The sequence below is a fragment of the Myotis yumanensis genome, unplaced genomic scaffold (assembly GCF_028538775.1).
Source record: "Myotis yumanensis isolate MYYU_CA2020_CCGP unplaced genomic scaffold, mMyoYum1.0.hap1 SCAF_5, whole genome shotgun sequence".
Classification (NCBI taxonomy): domain Eukaryota; kingdom Metazoa; phylum Chordata; class Mammalia; order Chiroptera; family Vespertilionidae; genus Myotis; species Myotis yumanensis.
The window spans coordinates 93859024-93880084 of NW_027223756.1; the positions used below are offsets into that span (position 1 = coordinate 93859024).

A 21061-nucleotide genomic window follows, 5' to 3' on the forward strand; every position below is an offset into this window, starting at 1 on the left:
TGTCTCTCTCCCTTCCTCTCTGTAAAAAATCAATAAAATATATTTTAAAAAAAAGAAGAAAGATGCTTCAGGGGTCAGAGGTGGGTCAGGACAATGAAGGAAGTCCCTTAAAGAAGGATTCCTGAAAGCTACAGGCGATGAAGTGGTTTTGAGGAGGACCTGAGATTTGGGAAGCAGGAAGAGCCCCATTCCTGGTTACCTGGGAGAGAAAAAGGCGTTAAACGTCACCTGAAATTTAGCAGGTATTGTGGGCTCAAAGCAGAAAAGGTTTGGTGGATTTGGAAAGTTTTAGAGCAGCGGTTCTCAACCTGTGGGTTGTGACCCCTTTGGGGGTCGAACGACCCTTTCACAGGGGTTGCCTAAGACCATCGGAAAACACGTGTAATTACATATTGTTTTTGTGATTAATCACCATGCTTTAATTATGTTCAATTTGTAACAATGAAATTGGGGGTCACCACAACATGAGGAACTGTATTAAAGGGTCGCGGCATTAGGAAGGTTGAGAACCACTGTTTTAGAGAAAGGAATTGGGTAAGATGCATAGATTCTACTAAGGAGATCAAGGAGGAGATGGAATCGTTTCATGTGATAATAAACTGGGAAAAAAAATATGGGAATATTTGTTGACAATATTACGATATGTCTGTGTTAACTGTATGTTTTCTCATGCTCATCCATAAAATATACTTCTTTCTAAAACAGTTAATGTAGGAATGAGTCCTCAAAGAGGCTGTTTAGGGTAGAGAATATAGGAAAATTCAAGGAGGGCTTAGCCTCTAAGTCTAAAGGATTGCTCATGGGGAGGGTTTAGAATAATTTGGGATACATAGAAGCTTTTGAAGTGAACGTGATACAGGAGGCTGGTTGTATCACCCAAAGTAGGTGTGTGTGTGTGTGTGTAATGCTTTGTGAGTCTGTCTTGAAGGAAAAGGAAAGCAATCGGGAATCTTTAATATTTATAAAATGCTGGCAGGTGATTAATCAGAACAGGATCTGCACCCGAATCCTCTGCAGCCTTTCAATGGATCCTGTCCGACCACCCTTCAGGAGCCCTTCTGGGCACCCAGCTCAGTGTGTACAGATGCCAGGCTCTTGGCTACAAGCTCCTAAACCTTTGGACTCAGCTCTGGGCAGGGCAAGGCCTGTAGGCAGAGGCTACATATTTGGAAAGCCCAAGGAACCAAACCCACAGAACGGGACGGCACAACGGGTAAGACCATGTCTGGACACTTAGTAGTAGCATGTAGCGTATCAGAGAAAATGAGGGATTTCAGAGAACTTGGACAGCTGTGAAGTCTTAGATATGAAAATAAGGGTTGGGGTTTTTGGGTTTTTTTGGTGGGTTGGGTTTTGTTTTTGTTTTTCCTTTAACAAGTAGTGGCATCTTCTGGGCATATATTTCAAATTCTAATTGGGAGTCTAGAAAAAGTGCCTCATAATGAATGTAGATGGATTTGGATAAATGCCTTAGTCCTCTAGCTTATATAAATATACATATAAATATATAAATGATAGGTTTAAAGATACATCCTTTTGCTCTTTCCTGAGTGTTTAGATTTTTATTCTGGATTTGACTCTGAGGTATTGGCAGTCACTCCTGCCTCTAAGGTAATAATTGTTAAGAATGGCTCTTTCTTTAGAAGACTCTTTGCCCAAATCTTTTTATTTTTTTTTATTTACTTTCCTTTGCCCAAATCTTTAAAAAAGAGGATCTTCAGCTATTGCTACTGCTTGTATCTCCTAGTTATACAGAAATTTCAAGATGTTATTTGTCTATAATTAATCTAAAAAAATAAAGAGTCCTAACCGGTTTGGCTCAGTGGATAGAGCATCGGTCTGCGGACTGAAGGGTCCCAGGTTCGATTCTGGTCAAGGGCATGTATCTTGGTTGCGGGCACATCCCTAGTAGTAGGTGTGCAGGAGGCAGCTGATCGATGTTTCTCTCCCATCGATGTTTCTAACTCTCTATCCCTCTTCCTTCCTCTCTGTGAAAAAATCAATAAAATATATTTAAAAAATAAGAGTTAGCAAATATAGGGAAAACCTAATAACACAGTACAACAGTTTCAAGTAGAGTTGACAGTGTCAAATATAATACCCTGTAAAAAGAAAAATCGATAACAGTAATCTGTATTTTTACTCAAATGAATTGGTTAGGTCTATGTGTGGCAGTTCGAATTAATGAGACAGCAGTAAACATTTAAGACTGCTACAGAAAAACAATAGCAAGTTTTGTTGGAGGTTTTTAAAAAAACACACACACCATATACTGGCCCTGGCTGGGTAGGTCAGTTGGGCGGTGTCCCAATACGTCAAGGTTATGGGTTTGATCCTCAGTCAGAGCGCATACAAGAATCAAACACTAAATTCATAAATAAGTGGAATAACAAATCAGTGTTTCTCTCTCCCTCCCTTCCTTTCTCTCTCTAAAATCAATAAATTAAAAAAGAAGATGATTTTTATTATTTACCAAGACTTTAAGAAAACGATCAGTGATTCTGGGGTTTTAAACCATATCTTGGAATGGCTTTATTCTTTGACTTTCCTCAGGAATCTGTGGGTTTGGTCTCCATGTTCCAAGGACTGGGCCTTGAAACTGTGTCCCAGACCCCTCTGAAGCGAGAAATGCCTTCTTTAGGTATGTAAAACACTAACTTGAGAAAACATGGTGGTATGTATATTTGCTTTATTCTTAAATTCATACAGTTTATCTTCAGAAAAATAACTATACTTTACAACATGTTCAACTCACAGTTATAGCTGGGGCTTGATCCTTCCATTCAGGTAGAGGCATTTTGGGTCGAGGCTTGGCTATCAGTATGGTGCATAAGGAAAAGGAAGAACCTCGTCACACTTTTCTGGATCCATCAGTGTTGGCTGCTGGTGATAGCAAGATGGCAGAGGCCTGCGTTGGTTGGAATAGGTGGGTAAATTCCCTTTACAGGGAGCTGTCAAATTTAGATGAAATGTCTCTGCAAGTCCAAAGGGCAACTCTAAAAAGGTTGGATTAGCTCACAATGCATGGTTTTAAATTAAACAATGGATACTTTTCAAGAGCACTGAGCAGATAGTGATCCAGTTAATGATTGGAAAAGGGTAAAAAAGTAGTTCTTCACTGGACACTTCACAACTTCATTTGCCCTCTTAAAAGTTAACCTGATTGCAGTGGTTCTTTAATCTAAGGGAGTCAAACGCCCACCTCAATTCTGTTGTGAAAATTGGCTGAGAGTCAATATTAGTAGCAGTTGGTGGGTGAGTCATATTGGCATATTGGACTTGGAGAGAATCCCAAGGCTTATGTCCCTCTTGCTGACTCCTCCAGGAAGAGAACATAGACTTGAGGGAATTATTTAGATGGGGCAGAGATAGAAATATGATTAAGAAAGTCCTGATTTGCTTCTTTTTAACATTTCAGAATGCTTGGAAGGAATTCGGATGTACCTGTATTACCATTAGGAAGAGCAGCTTGTGGTATAGGCAGAGGCATATACAAGGCTCCCAGTGCTACCAGCATGCCTTCTCGGGGTCCTGCCCAGCAGCCATTACTGCCACCTCCACCTCCATCCTCACTAAACTCTCTGGATCATCTTTCACTGGGGACGGCAGAGCACAGGGAAAAGTAAGTCAGGAGATCAGCCTTCTCTGCTTGGTAGTGATATGGAAGGGAGCCTTCGCATCTATATATATAAAAGGCAAGTGACTGGAACCACTCACGTGCACTGCAGCGGCCAACTGGCCCAATCAGGACCCCAATTGGCCCCCTCCCAACCTTCCCCTGCCCCCCCCCCCATCAGCCCCCAATCACTCCCCACCTGGGGGCAGGGCCAGCTGACATCCCACACCCTCCCACCAGCCCAACCCCGATTGGCCCTCATTGGAGCGGGCTGGCCGGACCCCACCAGTGCACGAATTCATTTATTGGGCCTCTAGTCTTATAATAATAAAAGGCTAATATGCAAATCGACCGAACAGCGGAACGACTGGTTGCTATGATGCACACTGACCACCAGGGGGCAGATGCTCAGCGCAGGAACTGCTCCTGGTGGTCAGTGCACTCCCACAGGGGGAACTCTGCTCAGCCAGAAGCCAGGCTCCTGCCTCTAGGGCAGTACTAAGGAGGTCCGACTAACGGCTTAGGCCTGCTCCCCATGAGCTCCCAGACTGCGAGAGGGCGCAGGCCGGGCTGAGGGAACCCCGCTTCTAGTCTATATAAAAGCCTAAGCAACCATTTGACCGGTCACTATGACGCGCACTGACCACCAGGGGGCAGATGGGCTCATGGTTGGTAAGCACAGCTGTGGTGGCACAAGCCTCCCCCATCTGGACTGGGATCGGGACTGGCATTGGGACTGACTGGGCACGAGCCCACAGCCGCTTCTTGGTCATGGGTGCGCTGGTATTGCCCTAGAATGGGCGTGTGGAGACCGTAGCGGAGCAGTAGCGAGCCTCCTGAGTGGCAGCGGCAGCAGGTGTAGCAGGGCCAGGATAAGTGGGAGCAGCGCGCCACCTGGCCTTGCTCAGGTTCCTGCCCGGCTGCCTGCTGCTGCATGCCCTACTACATTCCTCGGTGGGATGTTGGACTGCCAGTTTTGGCCCGATCCCCGCAGGCTACACTGAGGCTACACTGTTGCATGAATCCATGCACTGGGCCTCTAGTCCTATATAATAACAGGCTAATATGCAAATTGACCAAACGGCGGAATGACTGGTCGCTATGACACGCACTGACCACCAGGGGGCAGATGCTCAACGCAGGAGCTTCCCCCGGTGGTCAGTGCACTCCCACAGGGGGAGCGCTGCTCAGCCAGAAGCCGGGCTCACAGCTGGCGAGCACAGTGGTGGTGGCGGGAGCCTCTCCTGCCTCCACGGCAGCACTAAGGCTGTCTGTCTGATGGCTTAGGCCTGCCCCAGGGAGCAGGCCTAACTCGTCAGTTGGACATCCCCCGATGGCTCCTGGACTGCAAGAGGGTGCAGGCCGGGCTGAGGGACCTCCCCCCCGCCCCAGTACATGAATTTCATGCACCGGCCTCTAATAGTATTATAAACATTGTTTCTGTGGTGTCTGAAGTCCTCCATGGGGTATAGGTATTGCAAGATTGTTCGTTTGTTTTTTTGCTCATGGGGAGAATGACAAAGAGGTGGGACAATTTTGATGAAGTGAAATGGTATTTATGACATAGAGATAGTATGTACCAGAGAGTGGACTTGTGGCTTTCCGTTTCTTTCCCAATTCTTTGTCATGGTGAAGATAAGGAAATCATTTAGGAAAAACATTCAGCAATTCATTTTTCTCTATAGAATGCATTCTTGTATTCTTAGGTTAGCTGGCCTAGTTTATCCTAGTGATGTTACTAGGACAAATAGGATGACCTTGCTTCTTTAATTAGAGATTGCTACTCATTTATCTACTAGCCTTCAGAGCTTGCTTTTGTATGTCTCAATTCTTGCTTTGTGTACCTGTAAGCAAAATGTAAAATATTACTTTACCCTATCTTACTTTTGTGTGTGTGTGTGTGTGGTTTGGTTTGGTTTGGTTTTGTTTTGGTATGTGTGGGTGCTTTTGCTTTTTATTTTCCAGAGAGATTTTTGTGAAGCAAGGATCAAAAGGAATACCTCAACCTTTGGGATTGAATCTTATCAAAATACAGTGTCATAATGAAGCAGTTTATCAATATCATGTGACTTTCAGGTATTCACAGGTTTTTTTTCTCTGTATTGTTCACTTCTTAGTAGTAATGAAATCATTCCCCTGGAATAGCTGAATATTTTTTTGTGTAATTTCTGATGAACTTTTCCCCTCACCCCCACAATAGTACATGTACTTGAATCCTTGCAGTAAGTTTAAGGTTAACTTATTTATTTATTTATATTACCAATTCAAACTTTAACTTAATAGGTGCAGTTTTATGCATGAGATTAGAGGTGATTTACTGTGAGGTCAATGAAGCTTAAGTTCAGGGCCTTGTACTTATATAAACCCCCTTCCAGACCTTTTAACTTATTTTGTGTCTGTAATTTTGTATCCCTCTTCTTAAAGATTCCCTCTCTTAGTGGATAGAACCTGAAGAGTCCCAGGTTCAATTCCAGCCAAGGGCACATGCCAGGGTTGTGGGCTCGTTCCCCAGTAGAGGGTGTGCAGGAGGCAGCTGATCAATGATTCTCTCTCATCATTAATGTTTCTATCTCTCCCATCTCTTCCTCTCTGAAATCAATAAAGAAATATATTTGAAAAAAAAAATTGACAGCTCTCCAGTGACAGCCTAGGGTTAAATTTGAGGGTGAGAAAAATGAGAGAAACTAACTTCAATGTTATATCAATAACTTTAGACTGAACGTACTTTTTTAAAATTAAAAATTCATATTAGCTGGAGGTTATTAGCTAGAATTGTGAAAATGAGTGTTTTGGAATATCTGTGGAGAAACTAGGAAGATGGAAGACTGATTTTTGAAGGACAATTACTAATTGGTACAAGAGGAAGAAGTGGAGTGAAAGAGAAGCAAGGAAGTTAGGGAAAAATACCCTGAAGACAGGTTATAAAGACCAAAGGAAGGGCCATTTGAATGGAGAACAGGTAGTTTGACTTTGGCTACAGAAAAAAAGTTATTAAATTTGCTTCTAAGAGCACCCTTGGTAATCTTCTAGCCCTTTGTTAAAGTTATAAAGAAAAAACTAGACTAAAAGAACAAAGGAGAGCCCTAACCGGTTTGGCTCAGCGGATAGAGCGTTGGCCTGCAGACTGAAGGGTCCCAGGTTTGATTCCGGTCAAGGGCATGTACCTTGGTTGGGGGCACATCCCCAGTAGGGAGTATGCAGGAGGAAGCTGATCGATGTTTCTCTCTCATCGATGTTTCTAACTCTCTATCCCTCTCCCTTCCTCTCTGTAAAAAATCAATAAAATACATTAAAAAAAAAAAGAAGAAGAACAAAGGAGAGCATAGGAATAGCCAGTAAATTGGCCATTATTTTAAAAGTCTGTAGAGGAATGGGAAATTGAATGATAATTAAAGAGGGTAGCAGGATTGCTTTACAGATTTCTATGAGATAAGAAAGTAGAGCTGAGCACATATGACAGGGGAAGAGAAGTATCTAGAAAAGAGGGTGAAATTGATCGTTGGAGAGTGGAAGGGAACGGGAATGGGCCTGTTCTGGAAGTAAGGGAAGGAGTTGAGCATTAACAAGAGAGAAGAACCCTTTATCTGGAAATGGATTGACAAATGTTAATGAAACAGAAAAGAGTATAAGAGTCTTAAAGGGTCTCTGCATTGACCAGGAGAAGACATGAATTCTATACATTTAGAGATTGTAGATCTGGACCTTTGAGGTGACAATGTGAAGAGGATGCCAGGCCACTGAGAGAATACTGAGCAGATGTGTTACAGTGGACTGATCGTACTGTATCTTCCTTGTACTACAGGAAGTCTAGAATGACATCTTTGAATATTATATTCATATAAATGCATGTATATGACTTTTTTAAAGAAGCATTTTGAAATATAATGTTAGCATGTGAGTATTTGGTTTTGGGGACAACTATATTGGATTACCACTTTTAATCTTTATTCATGTTCTTGAATATGCTTGACTCTTTTAAGCCTTGGATTTGTTTAAACTTCGCAGTTATAGAACAAGGTTTTGTATTATTGTAAGGTAATGGGATAATCATGGTACAAAGGAGCTACTAGAGTTTTTATAACTAAGATTTGTGGTAATGAATCAATAAAAAGTTGAAATTTCTGTGAGTGAAAAAAGGTTAGAGTAAAATTCCATAATAAAGTTTTGCTGGAATGTAGCCATATTTACTGGTTTACAGAGCTTTTTTGCTATATTGGCAGAGTTGAGTAGTTGTAGCAGAGACCATATGGCCGGTAAAGCCTAAAATATTTACTACCTGACCCTTTACACAGTAAGTTTTTTGACTCTGTGGTCTAAACTCTGGAAGAATGTATACTAAGAATGTATCCTATGCTAAGGCATTTGTCTCTGGTGGGTGGAATTATGGGTTTTTATTTTTTGTGAGCAAGTATCCTTGGGTCAAAGTTCTTTTTTAGTCACATATAGTATTTGAAATTTTAATATGACCACTAGATGGAGCAGTAGTCACACATCTGTTTTAATCAAATTAAAATAAAATCCTCTTTATTATTTTCTAGCCCCAATGTGGAGTGCAAAAGCATGAAGTTTGGCATGTTGAAGGACCATCAAGCTGTCACTGGAAACGTCACTGCTTTTGATGGATCCATTCTCTATTTACCTGTTAAGCTTCAACAAGTGAGACCTGAGAGTGTTCTGGTGCTTTGAATGGTGGCAAATCATAAACTTCCTGAATATTTGAGTTGTACTTTCCTATTCTTAGAGGGGAGTTAAACTTCTCCGTAACAAAGAAATGACAAACTGAGAAACTTTTACATTTATGTTCTTCAAGAAGTCTCTTACATAAGAGGGGTGGTTGGAGGAAGCTTTTGACTTCAGTGACAAAGAGTGGTTTAAGAGTTCATATTTTAAGAAAAGATATTTTAGTGTTTTCTGGGTTAGGTTAGGGCTTGGTAGTTTCGTCATTACTTTTTACTTGCATATATTTATTCATTAGGTTCTCGAGTTAAAAAGTCAAAGGAAAACCGATGGTGCGGAGATCAGCATTAAGATTCAGTTGACCAAGATCCTGGAGCCCTGTTCTGACTTGTGCATTCCCTTCTACAATGTTGTTTTCCGTCGGTGAGAAAACAGCTGCCGTTTTACTTTCTTTAACCTCAGTCTTGTATTTGTAACAATGCTCTTCAAGAAGCTTAGATGCTACTACACTACAAGTGTATGTACCAGTAGATGAGTTGAATGATACTGAGGCTTAGTTACTCAGAAGTTATCTCTAGTGATTTATCAGATTTGGGTATGTGAAAGTAGGTTTGAATTAATTGGATGTGGGATGGGCTCAGGAACTTTAAAAACGGGTGTTTAAAGTGCATATTTAATGGTATTAGTGATGGGACTACTTAGAGAGGTAGTGGTAAAGATTTTTGCTGGAGTAATTTTTTTCCCAGTCCCTTGAATTTTTGGATGTAGACAGCTCATAATTTTTAAACTTTAACACTCTCTAATTTTCATAATGTTATTTCCAAACCACCTCTTTTTTAATGAAACATGGAATCTAATTTCTACCTAGTAAGCTGAACTGCCAGGAACAAACATAACTTTCTTTGCCAGATTGATAGTCACAAATTTAGAAACTGACTCTCTTGCATGCTTTTTAGTTAATAATATAAATTGAGCCTGGAAAGTCAACTCAATTTTTGGTTACCTAGTAACTAGGAAAAGCTATAGTCAGTTACATATACCCCAAGATAAATGCCATGGTAATTTTTCTCATTCTTTTGTCAAGAGTGTTCTCATGATAGAAGCTATATTGTACAAAGGACACCAACATTTCGGACCCTTTAGGCTTCCAAAGGAAATGTAGCTAAAAGTAATGGAGCTTAGTTTTTTGGATTATTCTACTAGAAAACCCATTCTTGCTCTTTATTTCAGGGTAATGAAACTTTTAGATATGAAGCTTGTGGGGAGAAACTTCTATGACCCGACGAGTGCTATGGTACTGCAGCAACACAGGTTGGTGGTGTTTTCCTCTTCCTCACTTACAAATGTCTGGAAAGAAATTTTTCTTTTCTTTTAAAAATATGTTTTATTGATTTTTTACAGAGAGGAAGGGAAAGGGATAGATAGTCAGAAACATCGATGAGAGAGAAACATCGATCAGCTGCCCCCTGCATACTCCCTACTGGGGATGTGCCCGCAACCAAGGTACATGCCCTTGACCAGAATTGAACCTGGGACCCTTCAGTCTTCAGGCCAACGCTCTCAGTGGCTGTTTGCAGGCTGGCCAAGCCCCCCAGAGCCAAAACGGTCAGGGCTGGAAAGAAATTTTTCATTGAAATCACCATATTAAAGACAAAAATCTCAGTATTTTATGATAGTGAATACAATTTACCAGTTAAATCTCCTCTATAGTTTAGTATTTTAGTAAGTTCACAGTGATGTTGATTTAATTGAATTTGTTTCCTGGTGCTTTCTTGTTGTTACTGGGGAAGGACAGTGTCCAAGTATTATCTCAGATGGGGCCATGGAAGTGTCTGTGCTTCTTTTAAACCCTGAGGTAAAGCTCATCTATCTCTTCAGATTGCAGATCTGGCCGGGCTATGCAGCTAGCATCCGGAGGACAGATGGCGGTCTCTTCCTGCTAGCTGATGTCTCCCATAAGGTCATTCGCAATGACTCTGTGCTGGACGTCATGTGAGTGATGGTGGGATCCACTTTTAACAAGCTAACAGTTTTCTGAAAAGCTCAGTAATAGCTGGTAATCTTATCTAATAAAAGAGAAACATGCAAATTGATTGTACCTTCGCTACACTCAAAAGCCACGCCCACCAGCCAATCAGCATGACTATATGCAAATTAACCCAACCAAGATGGCGGCCAGCAGCCACGGAGCTGGAGCAAGCAGGAGGCTTGGTTGCCCCAGTGATGGAGGAAGCCAAGCTTCCTGCCTGCCCTGGCTGGCTGTGGGCTCCACTCAAGGCAACAAAGTTTCAATTATAGAAGACAAATAAATCCCAGATACCTGCTTCCAGCCAGCCTCCACTGGGAGCTTGGGTGGCTGAGGGCTGTGGCCAGCCTGCAAACAGCCATCAGCCCCTCACCCAGGATGGCCACACCCTCATGGGGTGAGAGTCCCCACTGGGGGGCTTGGCCAGCCTGCAAACAGCCATCAGCTCCTCACCCAGGCTGGCCAGGCACCCCAGTGGGGACCCCCACCCTGAAGGGGCTGTGGCCAACCTGCAAACAGCCATCAGCCCCTCACCCAGGCTGGCCAGGCACCCCAGCGGGACCCCCATCCTGATCCGGGACACCCTTCAGGGCAAACCAGCCAGTCCCCAACCATGCACCAGGCCTCTATCCTATATAATAAAAGGATAATATGCAATTGACCCTAACAGCAGAATGCCTGGGAATGACTGGTCAGTGTGCTCCCACAGGGGGAGCTCTGCTCAGCCACAAGCAAGGCTGACGGCTGCCAGTACAGCGGTGGTGGCGGGAGCCTCTCCCACCTCACCAGCACTAGGGATGTCTGACTGCAGCTTAGGCCTACTCCTCGCTGGCAAGTGGATATCCCCTGAGGGCTCCCGGGCTGCCAGACGAATGTCTGACTGCCAGCTTAGGCCCGATCCCCCAGGGAGTGGGCCTAAGCCAGCAGGTGGACATCCCCCGAGGGGTCCCAGACTTCGAGAGGGTACAGGCTGGGCTAAGGGACCCCCCCCACCCCCAGGTGCACAAATTTTTGTGCACCGGGCCTCTAGTAATACATAATAGCCATTGTTCTGATTGAGTTTTAAATTGTAGAACAAATGAAGAATGTTGAATGGAAGTGCGCCATTCCATAAGTCCTGCCAAGATAGAGGGGGAATTGTATTTAAGTCTCTGGTTAAGAAGATTTGGTTTAATACACCCTAAGTTGGTTAAGTGTGTTACTATAGCAAATATGTACAGTAGTAAGTATAGATGTGTATAATTTGTAATGGCTACATGAAGTGCATCTGTGATTCATTTTTTAGACTGTGTACTTAGAAATGGAATTAGTTCATGAAAAGGCTGAACTTTTCAAAGACTTTAAATTAATCTATAATAATAAGAGCGTAATATGCTAATTAGACCAGACAGCTAAACGACCTTCTGGACATCATTCCAGACGTCCTTCTGGACGAAGCTGCGTTGGCTGGTCCCGAGGCAGAGGCAGTTAGGGGTGATCAGGCAGGCATGCACAGTGGGTAGGGGTGATCAGACAGGCAGGCAAGAAGGGACGATCAGGCAGGCAGGTGAGTGGTTAGTGGTGATCAGGTAGGTAGGCAGGCGAGCAGTTAGGGGCGATCAGGCTGGCAGGCGAGCAGTTAGGGGCGATCAGGCTGGCAGGCGAGTGGTTAGGGGCGATCAGGCAAGCAGGTGAGTGGTTAGGGGCGATCAGGCAAGGCAGGCAGTCAGACATCCCCCAAGGGGTCCCAGTTTGCAAGAGGGTGCAGGCTGGGCTGAGGGGACCATGCATGAATTTCATGCACTGGGCTGCTACTATTTAATATAACAAGATATTTAGGTATATATTGACAAATTACCCTCTAGAAGTTTTATTCATTCAGTTTATTTTCCCACCAGCTGTGTACAACTACTGGGTGTTACTAGGTTTATAAATCTCTGCTTTATCTGATAAATTTATTCATTCCTTTACTCAGCTTCAGTTGTGTACCAGAGTCTTGGGATATATCAGTTAACAGAACAAAGAAAGATCCTTTCCCCATGGAGGTTATCTTGTAGTCATCTTAGATAAATAAATAATAAGCATAATAAGTAAGTTATATAGTATACTAGAAGTGATGAGAGCCACTGAAGAAAGAACAGGTAGGACACAGGATGAGATAGATGAGGAGTAATAGAGGCCGGGGTGGGGAGGGAAAAGCTGTAATTTTTAGTAGAGTAGTCAAGCTCGTTTGAGCCAACTCTTGCAGGAGGTAAGAGAGTTAGCCGGGTGAATATATGGGTGAAGGGAATTTTGGCAGAGGGACAGCTGGGGTAAAGGCCTTAAAACAGAAGTATGCCTGGCTCATTCCAGAAGAGGGAGGGAAGCCAAGGGCTAGACTAGAGCGTGGTCAGAATAGTGGAAGGAGGGAGCAGATGGAGGAGTGACGACAGAGCTCTGTAAGGCTAATGTAAAGATTTTAGCTTTTACCTGGAGTGAAATACAGGCCTTGTAGCCAAGCAGTGACATGGTGTGATTGAGTGTAAGGACAATAAACTAGCAGGATGGGAAAGAAGTGGGGAGACCAACCAAGAGGCTATTGTAACCCAGTGGAGGTGCTGAGAAGTGGTTTGCTTTTGGATATATTTTGAAAGTAGCGCTCAGTCAATTTCCTGACTGATGTGGGGTGTAAAAGAGAGGTTGAGGATGGCTCAAACTTTTTTGGGTGAATTTGTAATGATTTATTCTATCTCTTCTTAACCACTGGGGTCTCTGTCTCTTTCTCTCACATAGTACACCCAGCCCTAGTTTATTCCTAGCATGTAGTAAGTGCTCAAGAATACCAATAAGCTCTGGCCAGCATGCACAGTGGTTAGAGTGTTGAGCCACGCCCTGAAAGGTTCCCAGGTTCGATTTCGGTCAAGGGCATGTATGTGGGTTGCAGGTTCCCTGTCCCAGCTGGGGCTCCTGAGGGAGGCAACCAATTGGTGTGGGTCTCTCACATTGATGTTTCTCTCTCTCTCTCCTCTCTTCCCCTTCCCCCTCCCTTCTGCTCTCCCTGAAATCAATGGAAAAAATATCCTACCTCTTCCCTTCCACTCTCTCTAAAAATCAATGGAAAAAATATCCTCTAGCGAGGATTAACAAAAAATAAAAAGTAGATGTCTTTAAAAATCACTACATCTTTCTTTGTTTTCTGCCTTCATTTTTCTTCTTAGAAAGCTTTACTTATTTTATGTTTTCCAATGTTAACCTGGAATTTATCTTGGTATGATATTAGGACAAGTATGATTGTCTTGGCACTATTAGACAATTTATTGAAAAATGTTTTCTTTAGATTTAAATCACTACCTTTATCATATTCTAAAATACTTGGGGATTATTTCTGAAAACTTTATTTTGATCCAGTGGTTAAAACTAATGTGATACTGTTTTAATTATTGTAGCTTTATTAGGTTTTAATACTTGTCAAGGAATTCTGTTTTCAGAATTATTTTTTAAAATATTTTCTCACAATTTTATTAATATGTTTCTGTAGATTTTTAGAGAGAGAGAGAGAGAAAGAGAGAGGGATAGAAACAGCAATGAGAGAGAAACTTCATTGATTTGCTGCCTCCAACACACCCCCTACTGGGGATCGAACCCACAACCCAGTCATGTGCCCTGACTGGGAATAAACCATGACCTCCTGGTTCATAGGTTGACGCTCAACCACTGAACCACACTGGCCGGCTGTTTTTACTTTTTTTAAAACTTTTAGTTTTGTAAAACTTTTAGTCATATTTTATTGTGACTGTGCAAAAGCTATATATGTGTGTGTGTGTGAGCTATGTATTATATACTATGATTATTTTTTTCTGCACAATTGTTTATCTTGGATATAAATATTATATTTCTATTTTCTAAGTACATAATTATATATATACTTATTACTAATGCAACTTCAAATTCTCCTCATTCTACATTCCAATGCTATTTATTTTGTCAATGTCATCTTCTCCCCCCCCCCCAATTATATTTCTTAGATTGTCAAAATAAAATTAGATAAAGCTTTGAGCACTCGTTCTCCAAGATAGTAAGAAGTCCTATGTCACGCATCGTCCCATTATGTCACACACACGAACCCTGGGGTGTTTGACATCCTGGTCCTTAGTCCTCCTGCAGAGCTCAAGCACTTGGGCATAGAGTGGGTGGCCCCACTGTCAGGTGTAGAGCTCTGTGTTTTAGTCCCCCCTTGTACCCTTGCAACTGTTACAGATTTGGGGTTCTGCCACCTGTCTTCCCCTGTGCCCTTTATGTTCTTATGAACCACTGGAAACCACAAAAGAGCAGTTATCTTCCTGGAGGTCAGAAATGCAGTAATACAGAATATGTTCTCCAACCACATTAGAATAAGACTAGAAACCAGGAAGAAAAACAGGAAACCTCCAAATATTTGGAAGTTGAACAGCACACTCTAAATAACCTAAAGAAAAAGCACCAGGGAAATCAGAAAATAACTTGAACTGAAAGGAAACAAAAGCTAGTATACCAAAAAATCAGGGACTATAGCTAATGCAGTGGTCAGAGGGAAATTTATAGCTTAAAATTATATGAGAAGGAAAGAACCCACACATTTATGACAAAGGTGTCAAGATGAATCACTAAGAAAGGAGTAGTTTTGTGATCATTGGACATTCATATACAACAAAATGAACCTAGACTATTATCTTATATCTTCCATAAAAGTTAAGTCAAATGGATCACAAACCTAAATGTAAGAGCTAAAACAATAAACCTCTCCATATTGTCTCACAGGACTTTGAGACTTTGTCTTTAGTCTTTTTTTCTCTCTCTTGTGGATTGGATACCCTCTATTGATTTATCTTTATGTCTGTGATTATTTTTGCCATTTTCAAATCTGCTGGCAGGCTCATTGTACCAGTTTTTCATTTTGGTTGTACTTTCAAATTCTGTAATTTCTACTTTTTTTGTTTTGCTTTTTAGTTTCTGTGACTTTATTAAGATTCCATATATGTTGATTCGTCATCATCATATTTTCCTTTAATTATTTGAACTTATTTATAATTGCTGCTTTGAATTCTTTGTGTGTGAAGTTCAGTATCTGAACCTTTCAGGATAAGTTTTTATTGACTTCTTTCCCCCCCATGATTATTGGTTACACTTTCCCATTTCTTTGCATATCTAATAGTTTGTGATTGAAAACTAAACATTTCAGATAATATACTGTAGCAAGACTGGATTGTGTTTTATTTTTCTGAGTTTTAAATTCTAATTTGTTGCCCAGCCTGCGTGGCTCAGTGGTTGAGCGCTGACTTTCATTTAAAAATATAACTATAATGTCATTACTACATTTACATTTTTAAATTTTTTTTTCATTTTTAATTTTTTATGATCATTATTACATTGGTATATTCATAGGTTTTTCCAGTACTAGATTGTCTTCATAACTCAAAACCAACGCTGGCAAATTTTAGTTCTTTGGGATGAAAAATGACTTATTTGAAAGTAGTTGTTCTAAGAACCTTATGTATTTGTACTAACATGAAAGACTATCCAAAGGATAATGTTAAGTTAAAACTAAGTTACAAAACAAACCTGGCCTGGTGGTTCAGTTGGTTGGAGCGTCATCCCATACACCCCCAAAAAGGTGGTGGGCTCGAGTCCTGGTCAAGGCATATACCTAGGTTGTGAGTTCAGTCCCTGGTCAGGATGCTTACTGGAAGCAACTAATAGATTTTTCTCACACTGATGTTTCTCTCTCCACCACCCCCGCCCCCCATTTCCCCTTTCCTCTCTAAAAAAATCAATAAACATATTCTCCAGTACAAATATTTTAAAAAGGAGCAAAACAGTGTATTTGACATGATTATACATTTCTTTTTCCAATTACTAGTATTCACAATTTAAGGAAAGTAGTTCTCTGTGAAGAATGGATTATAAACCATGTTCAATTTCTATGTTTTATGATTGTGTTTTTATTTTTATTTTATATTATTTTTATTTTATAATGAACATGTAACACCAGCAAAACCATAGTAAAGATGAAAGAAAATAACAGTCTATTAAGAAAATGGGCTAAAGATATTTTTATCAAAGAATGATTTAGAAGGTAAATAAGTATGTGAAAAGACGTTTAACATCATTAGCCATTAGGGAAATGCGAGTTGTGCACACCTATTAGAGTAACTAAAATAAGATATAGTGAAAATATCAAACGTTGGTAAGGAGGTAGGGAAAGTGCTCCTTGTATACTGTGAGTAGGATATAAAACGGTTCTGCCACTCCAGAGAATATTTTTGGCAGTTTCTTATAAAATGAAGCATGTACTTAATGGAGTCACACACACTGGCATTTTCCCCATAGAAATGAAAATTTAGATTCACACAAAAACTGGTACACAAATGTTCATAGCAGCATTATTTGCAATAGCAAAAAATGGAAATAACCAAAGCATCCTTCAACAAGTGATGGTTAAACAAACTCTGGTACCTCCATACAATGGAATACAGCTTAGCAATCAAAACAAATAAACTATCGATACAACATCCTAGATGGGTCTCATGGTCATTATGTGTAGTGAACAATGTCAGTCCCAAAGGTTGCATGATGTTCCATTATATAGCATTCTCAAAATGATAAAACTATAGAGATAGAGAACAGTTAGAACAGTTTGTGGGTGCCAGGGGGCAGAGAAGGGGAAGGGATGTGACTGTAATGGCGTAACATGAAATAGTTGCTTTATGTTGATATGGAACAGTTTCGTGACTGATTGTGGTAGTAGCTACATAAACGTATAAAGGAGATAAAATTGCATAGGACTATATACACAAATCAATGTATGCAAAACAAAACGGCAAACACTGACAAGGTCTATCAGCCTAGTTAACAATGTTGTACCAATTCCATATGTGAGGTTCTGTGTACGAATTTTGTAACTTCCTTTGATGAACTAGAAAATAAAATATTTTTTCATAGGAGGTAAATGAAACTAAATATGTTTCTCTCCTTTAGCGACCTGATCTGTTAATATATGTTGTGAATCTCAAAAAAAGGGGTTATAAGATGCAGAATGGACTCAACTTATTTGATTGTGGAACCTCATGACCTCTCAAGGGACTAGTGTTCTTGAGGAATATACATACCCTGGTGACACTGGCCCACAGAAAAAAGTCCATTCTCTGCTCCTGGACTTACAAGGGAATTCATATTTGGACCCTGCCTGTCTGTAACCTACTCTTAGCATCTTCTGTCCCTCTTTCACCTACTCACTCTCCCCTGTCCCAGATCCCTGATTGCCTCTACACACCACTACCTCTGCCTGGAGTGTCACTCACACCTCTGTCTTGGTGGTTCTGCCTAGCATATTGCTCCCGCAGGTATCAACTGCTTCTGTAAACTCTCCTGACTCCCTGGGCATATTCAGACATGCTTTCTGCAAATTTCCTGTGTGGCCTTGCTTACAGCACCATTAGAGAGATTACCGCAAGGGTACATTTGTTTATGGTGAGTCTTTTCATCTCTGCATCTTTAGCATCTTCACCAGATACTATAGTTTCTTCCTTCAGCTAGAAGGACAAATATAATTGGCTCAGTGGATAGAGCATCCACCTGCAGACTGAAGGGTCCCAGGTTCCATTACAGTCAAGGGCATGTACCTTGGTTGCAGGCACATCCCCAGTAGGGAGTGTACAGGAGGCAGCTGATCGATGTTTCTCTCTCATCGATGTTTCTAACTCTCTATCCCTCTCCCTTCCTCTCTGTAAAAAAATCAATAAAATACATATTTTTAAAAAGAATTTAAAAAATGTTTTATTGTCCCTAATAATGATGATACATAAGAATGATTATTTTGATGTCTTAAGTATCTTATTTTAAGGCAGGGGTGGGGAACCTTTTTTTTGCCATGGGCCATTTAGATATTTATAACATCATTCACGGGCCATACAAAACTATCAACTTAACAGTTAGCCTGCTGAATTTGGTCAAATATTTAATTAAATCACCCCTGATGCCTTGGTAGGGCCTGACCAAGTGATTTCTTGGGCCTTGTACAGCCTGCAGGCTGGGCATTCCCCACCTGTTTTAAGAATACAGTGAATTTTATTCATTTGTAGTTGCTGTTTTTTAATTGATTTTTATCCTTTCGTTATTTTTTGTTGATTGTTTTTATTTGTTTGTTTGTTTTTATAATGTTAAAAAGAAAAGAGGTGAGTTCCTATCTCTTTAAAGAGACAACTGGAGCCTTTTGGTGCTATATAGCTGTGAGTGTACCTCTAAAGTACTTATTTGTATCACCAATCCCTTTCATATTGCTTTGTGTATACAAAAGTGATCCAAACGTCTTTTGTTTCTTTCCAAAGGCATGCCATGTATCAGCAGAACAAAGAAAACTTCCAGGATGAGTGCACTAAGCTTCTGGTTGGCAATATTGTCATAACCCGATACAACAACCGTACCTATCGGATTGATGATGTCGATTGGAATAAGACTCCAAAAGATAGCTTCACAATGTCTGATGGGAAGGAGATCACATTCTTGGAATACTACAGGTAGAGAGACTAGACCGGGCGTGGTTGGGCGGGGGGACATAGTCTGCCATTCTGTAGCAGGATATTGAGTTCCATAGTGGCATACAATGGGACACTTTTAAAATAATTATATTGGTAATGCGCATAAGAATGAATTAACTCCTTTGTGGGACTGGACCTGAATAGGCAACCCTTACAGTTTTCATTCCTTTTAGTACTTTTGGAAATTACTTCATAAATTAATCTCATGGGTTTGGATTGTATTTCCTTTGCTGGTTTGGTTAGAAGTCTGCTTGGAGAGATTAAATGCAAGTCATTAATCATTCGACTATCATTTTGCCTTTCTAGTTGCCTAAGTCCTTTAACCTGATGCAGTTTTAAACAGTCTTTCCTTGACCATTAGCCTGTTTCTCCTCTGTTTAATTGCAACAATAATTTGAACCTGCTTTTTCCAGTTATATAAATACGCTATGATGAGTTTCCAATGGGCCCTTGACAAGGGTATTAGGCAAATTTGTACCTCAGTCCTGGTTTTAAGAGACTCAGATTATGTTGCTAAAAGAGTAGTGATACTGCTTCTGAAATTTTTTCCTGCTTTTGTCCTGTAGCAAAAACTATGGGATTACAATTAAGGAAGAGGACCAGCCACTGTTGATCCACAGGCCCAGTGAGAGACAGAATAACCAAGGGACGGTGAGTGGGGAGTATCCATCAGCCAGCCGCTTCTGGCCTCTTCACAGCCCTAGGAGCCGAGTAGCAATGGTTACAGTGTGCTTGGGGAAAGCTGTTGCAGAGTTTTGTCTGTGTCTTCTTGCCACCTCCATAGGATTTGCATTTGAGATTTACATGAGAAGTTGAGTATTCATCTGAGCTAATTAGATTATGCAATCAGGAGAATTTGTTGCAAAAGAAGATTAAAACACTGGATTCATTAGGAAAGTTTTAGACATTTTAAGAGGGCTGGGGCCAGAGCAAAGTGCCTTGACACCTGACTCTTCTGTTTTAAATGTGAGTGCTGAAGGTTGACAGGCTAAGATAAGGTGGAGGCACCAGCTTGATAGAATGTGTTGTCTTGGCTTGTCTGGAAGCTCAAGAGAGTCAAATTTTTTTTTTCTACTTCTTGCTCTCCTTTTGACACTTTCAATATTTTTTCCTTTACCTAATACAACAGCTATGAGTATTGTGACTGAAGGTAAAAGGGTAAAGTACTTATAGTGTTTCACTGCCCTTTGGGGTTTTATATTCTTTAGTTTGCCAGTGAGAGCCCTGCAGGGCCAGCACTGGAGATGACATGTCCTGTACAGGCCAGAGAACAGGATCCTCTTTTCCTGCCTTATTTTCCCTCTCCATTCTCTGTTCAAAGCTGCTGAAAGGTGAAATCCTGCTGCTGCCTGAGCTTTCCTTCATGACTGGGATCCCTGAGAGGATGAAGAAGGACTTCAGGGCCATGAAGGTGAGAAATGCCTGCTTTGAGTGGGAGACCTTTTCAGGAGAAGATTGAGCTAGAACTGTGCTAGGCTTGCATCTTTACCTGGGCGGGTTTATTCTTCCAAGCTTCAGTTTTCCTCTCTGTAAAACATGATCCATCCATCTCCCTTCTCACACACTGGAAAAGCCAATCAGAGCTTCCTTTTGAAGGTTATTAGAACAGTAGTGTGACCAGAAATAAGGTAAAAAGGAAACATAATTCACTCTTACCAAGCAGATAGATGACTACAAACTGGTCATTTGATCATAAATGAGATTCTTTAGGAGCACTACATTTTTTAAAAACATTTCTATAAGCCTTCAGTTTATTTGAAGGGATGGAAGAGATAATGTAGGAAAAAGTCAGCAAGTCAGAGGATGAGGTAAAAGGACAGAAGTTTATCTTGTGAATCCTAGGAGTATCCTGGAAGTTTTAGGCTCAGTTTCTATAGGAAATAGGAGCAAAGATGAGTCCAGACTCTGAGTGCTTCACCTCCACACTCTGTGACTCCTGGGGCTTCCCACACTTGAGATACTCCGCTGCCTCCCTTTGCCAATCCATGTCTGTCTTATCCTGGGACCTTGTTTTTCTCAGATGCCACATCTATTTTTAGTAACATCATAAAGCAGCGGCTCTCAACCTGTGGGTCGCGACCCCTTTGGCAGTCGAACGACCCTTTCACAGGGGACGCCTAAGACCATCCTGCATATCAGATATTTACATTATAATTCATAACAGTAGCAACATTACAGTTATGAAGTAGCAATGAAAATAATTTTATGGTT

At 41.1% G+C, this 21061-nt stretch overlaps 1 protein-coding gene across 2 annotated transcripts in view; it reads left to right on the plus strand.

Annotated features, from left to right (window-relative positions):
• The first annotated feature begins 1024 nt into the window (after positions 1–1024).
• The window catches only part of PIWIL2 (piwi like RNA-mediated gene silencing 2), a 55977-nt gene continuing 35940 nt past the window's right edge, over positions 1025–21061 (plus strand). For both annotated transcript variants that reach the window (XM_070414085.1, XM_070414086.1), the window contains exons 1-12: positions 1025–1213; positions 2554–2641; positions 2788–2926; positions 3419–3622; positions 5582–5692; positions 8155–8272; positions 8592–8716; positions 9524–9604; positions 10172–10285; positions 18641–18829; positions 19417–19501; positions 20172–20261. In XM_070414085.1, coding sequence (XP_070270186.1) covers positions 1025–1213; positions 2554–2641; positions 2788–2926; positions 3419–3622; positions 5582–5692; positions 8155–8272; positions 8592–8716; positions 9524–9604; positions 10172–10285; positions 18641–18829; positions 19417–19501; positions 20172–20261 — 1533 coding nt within the window. The remainder of the gene's footprint in view (positions 1214–2553; positions 2642–2787; positions 2927–3418; positions 3623–5581; positions 5693–8154; positions 8273–8591; positions 8717–9523; positions 9605–10171; positions 10286–18640; positions 18830–19416; positions 19502–20171; positions 20262–21061) is intronic.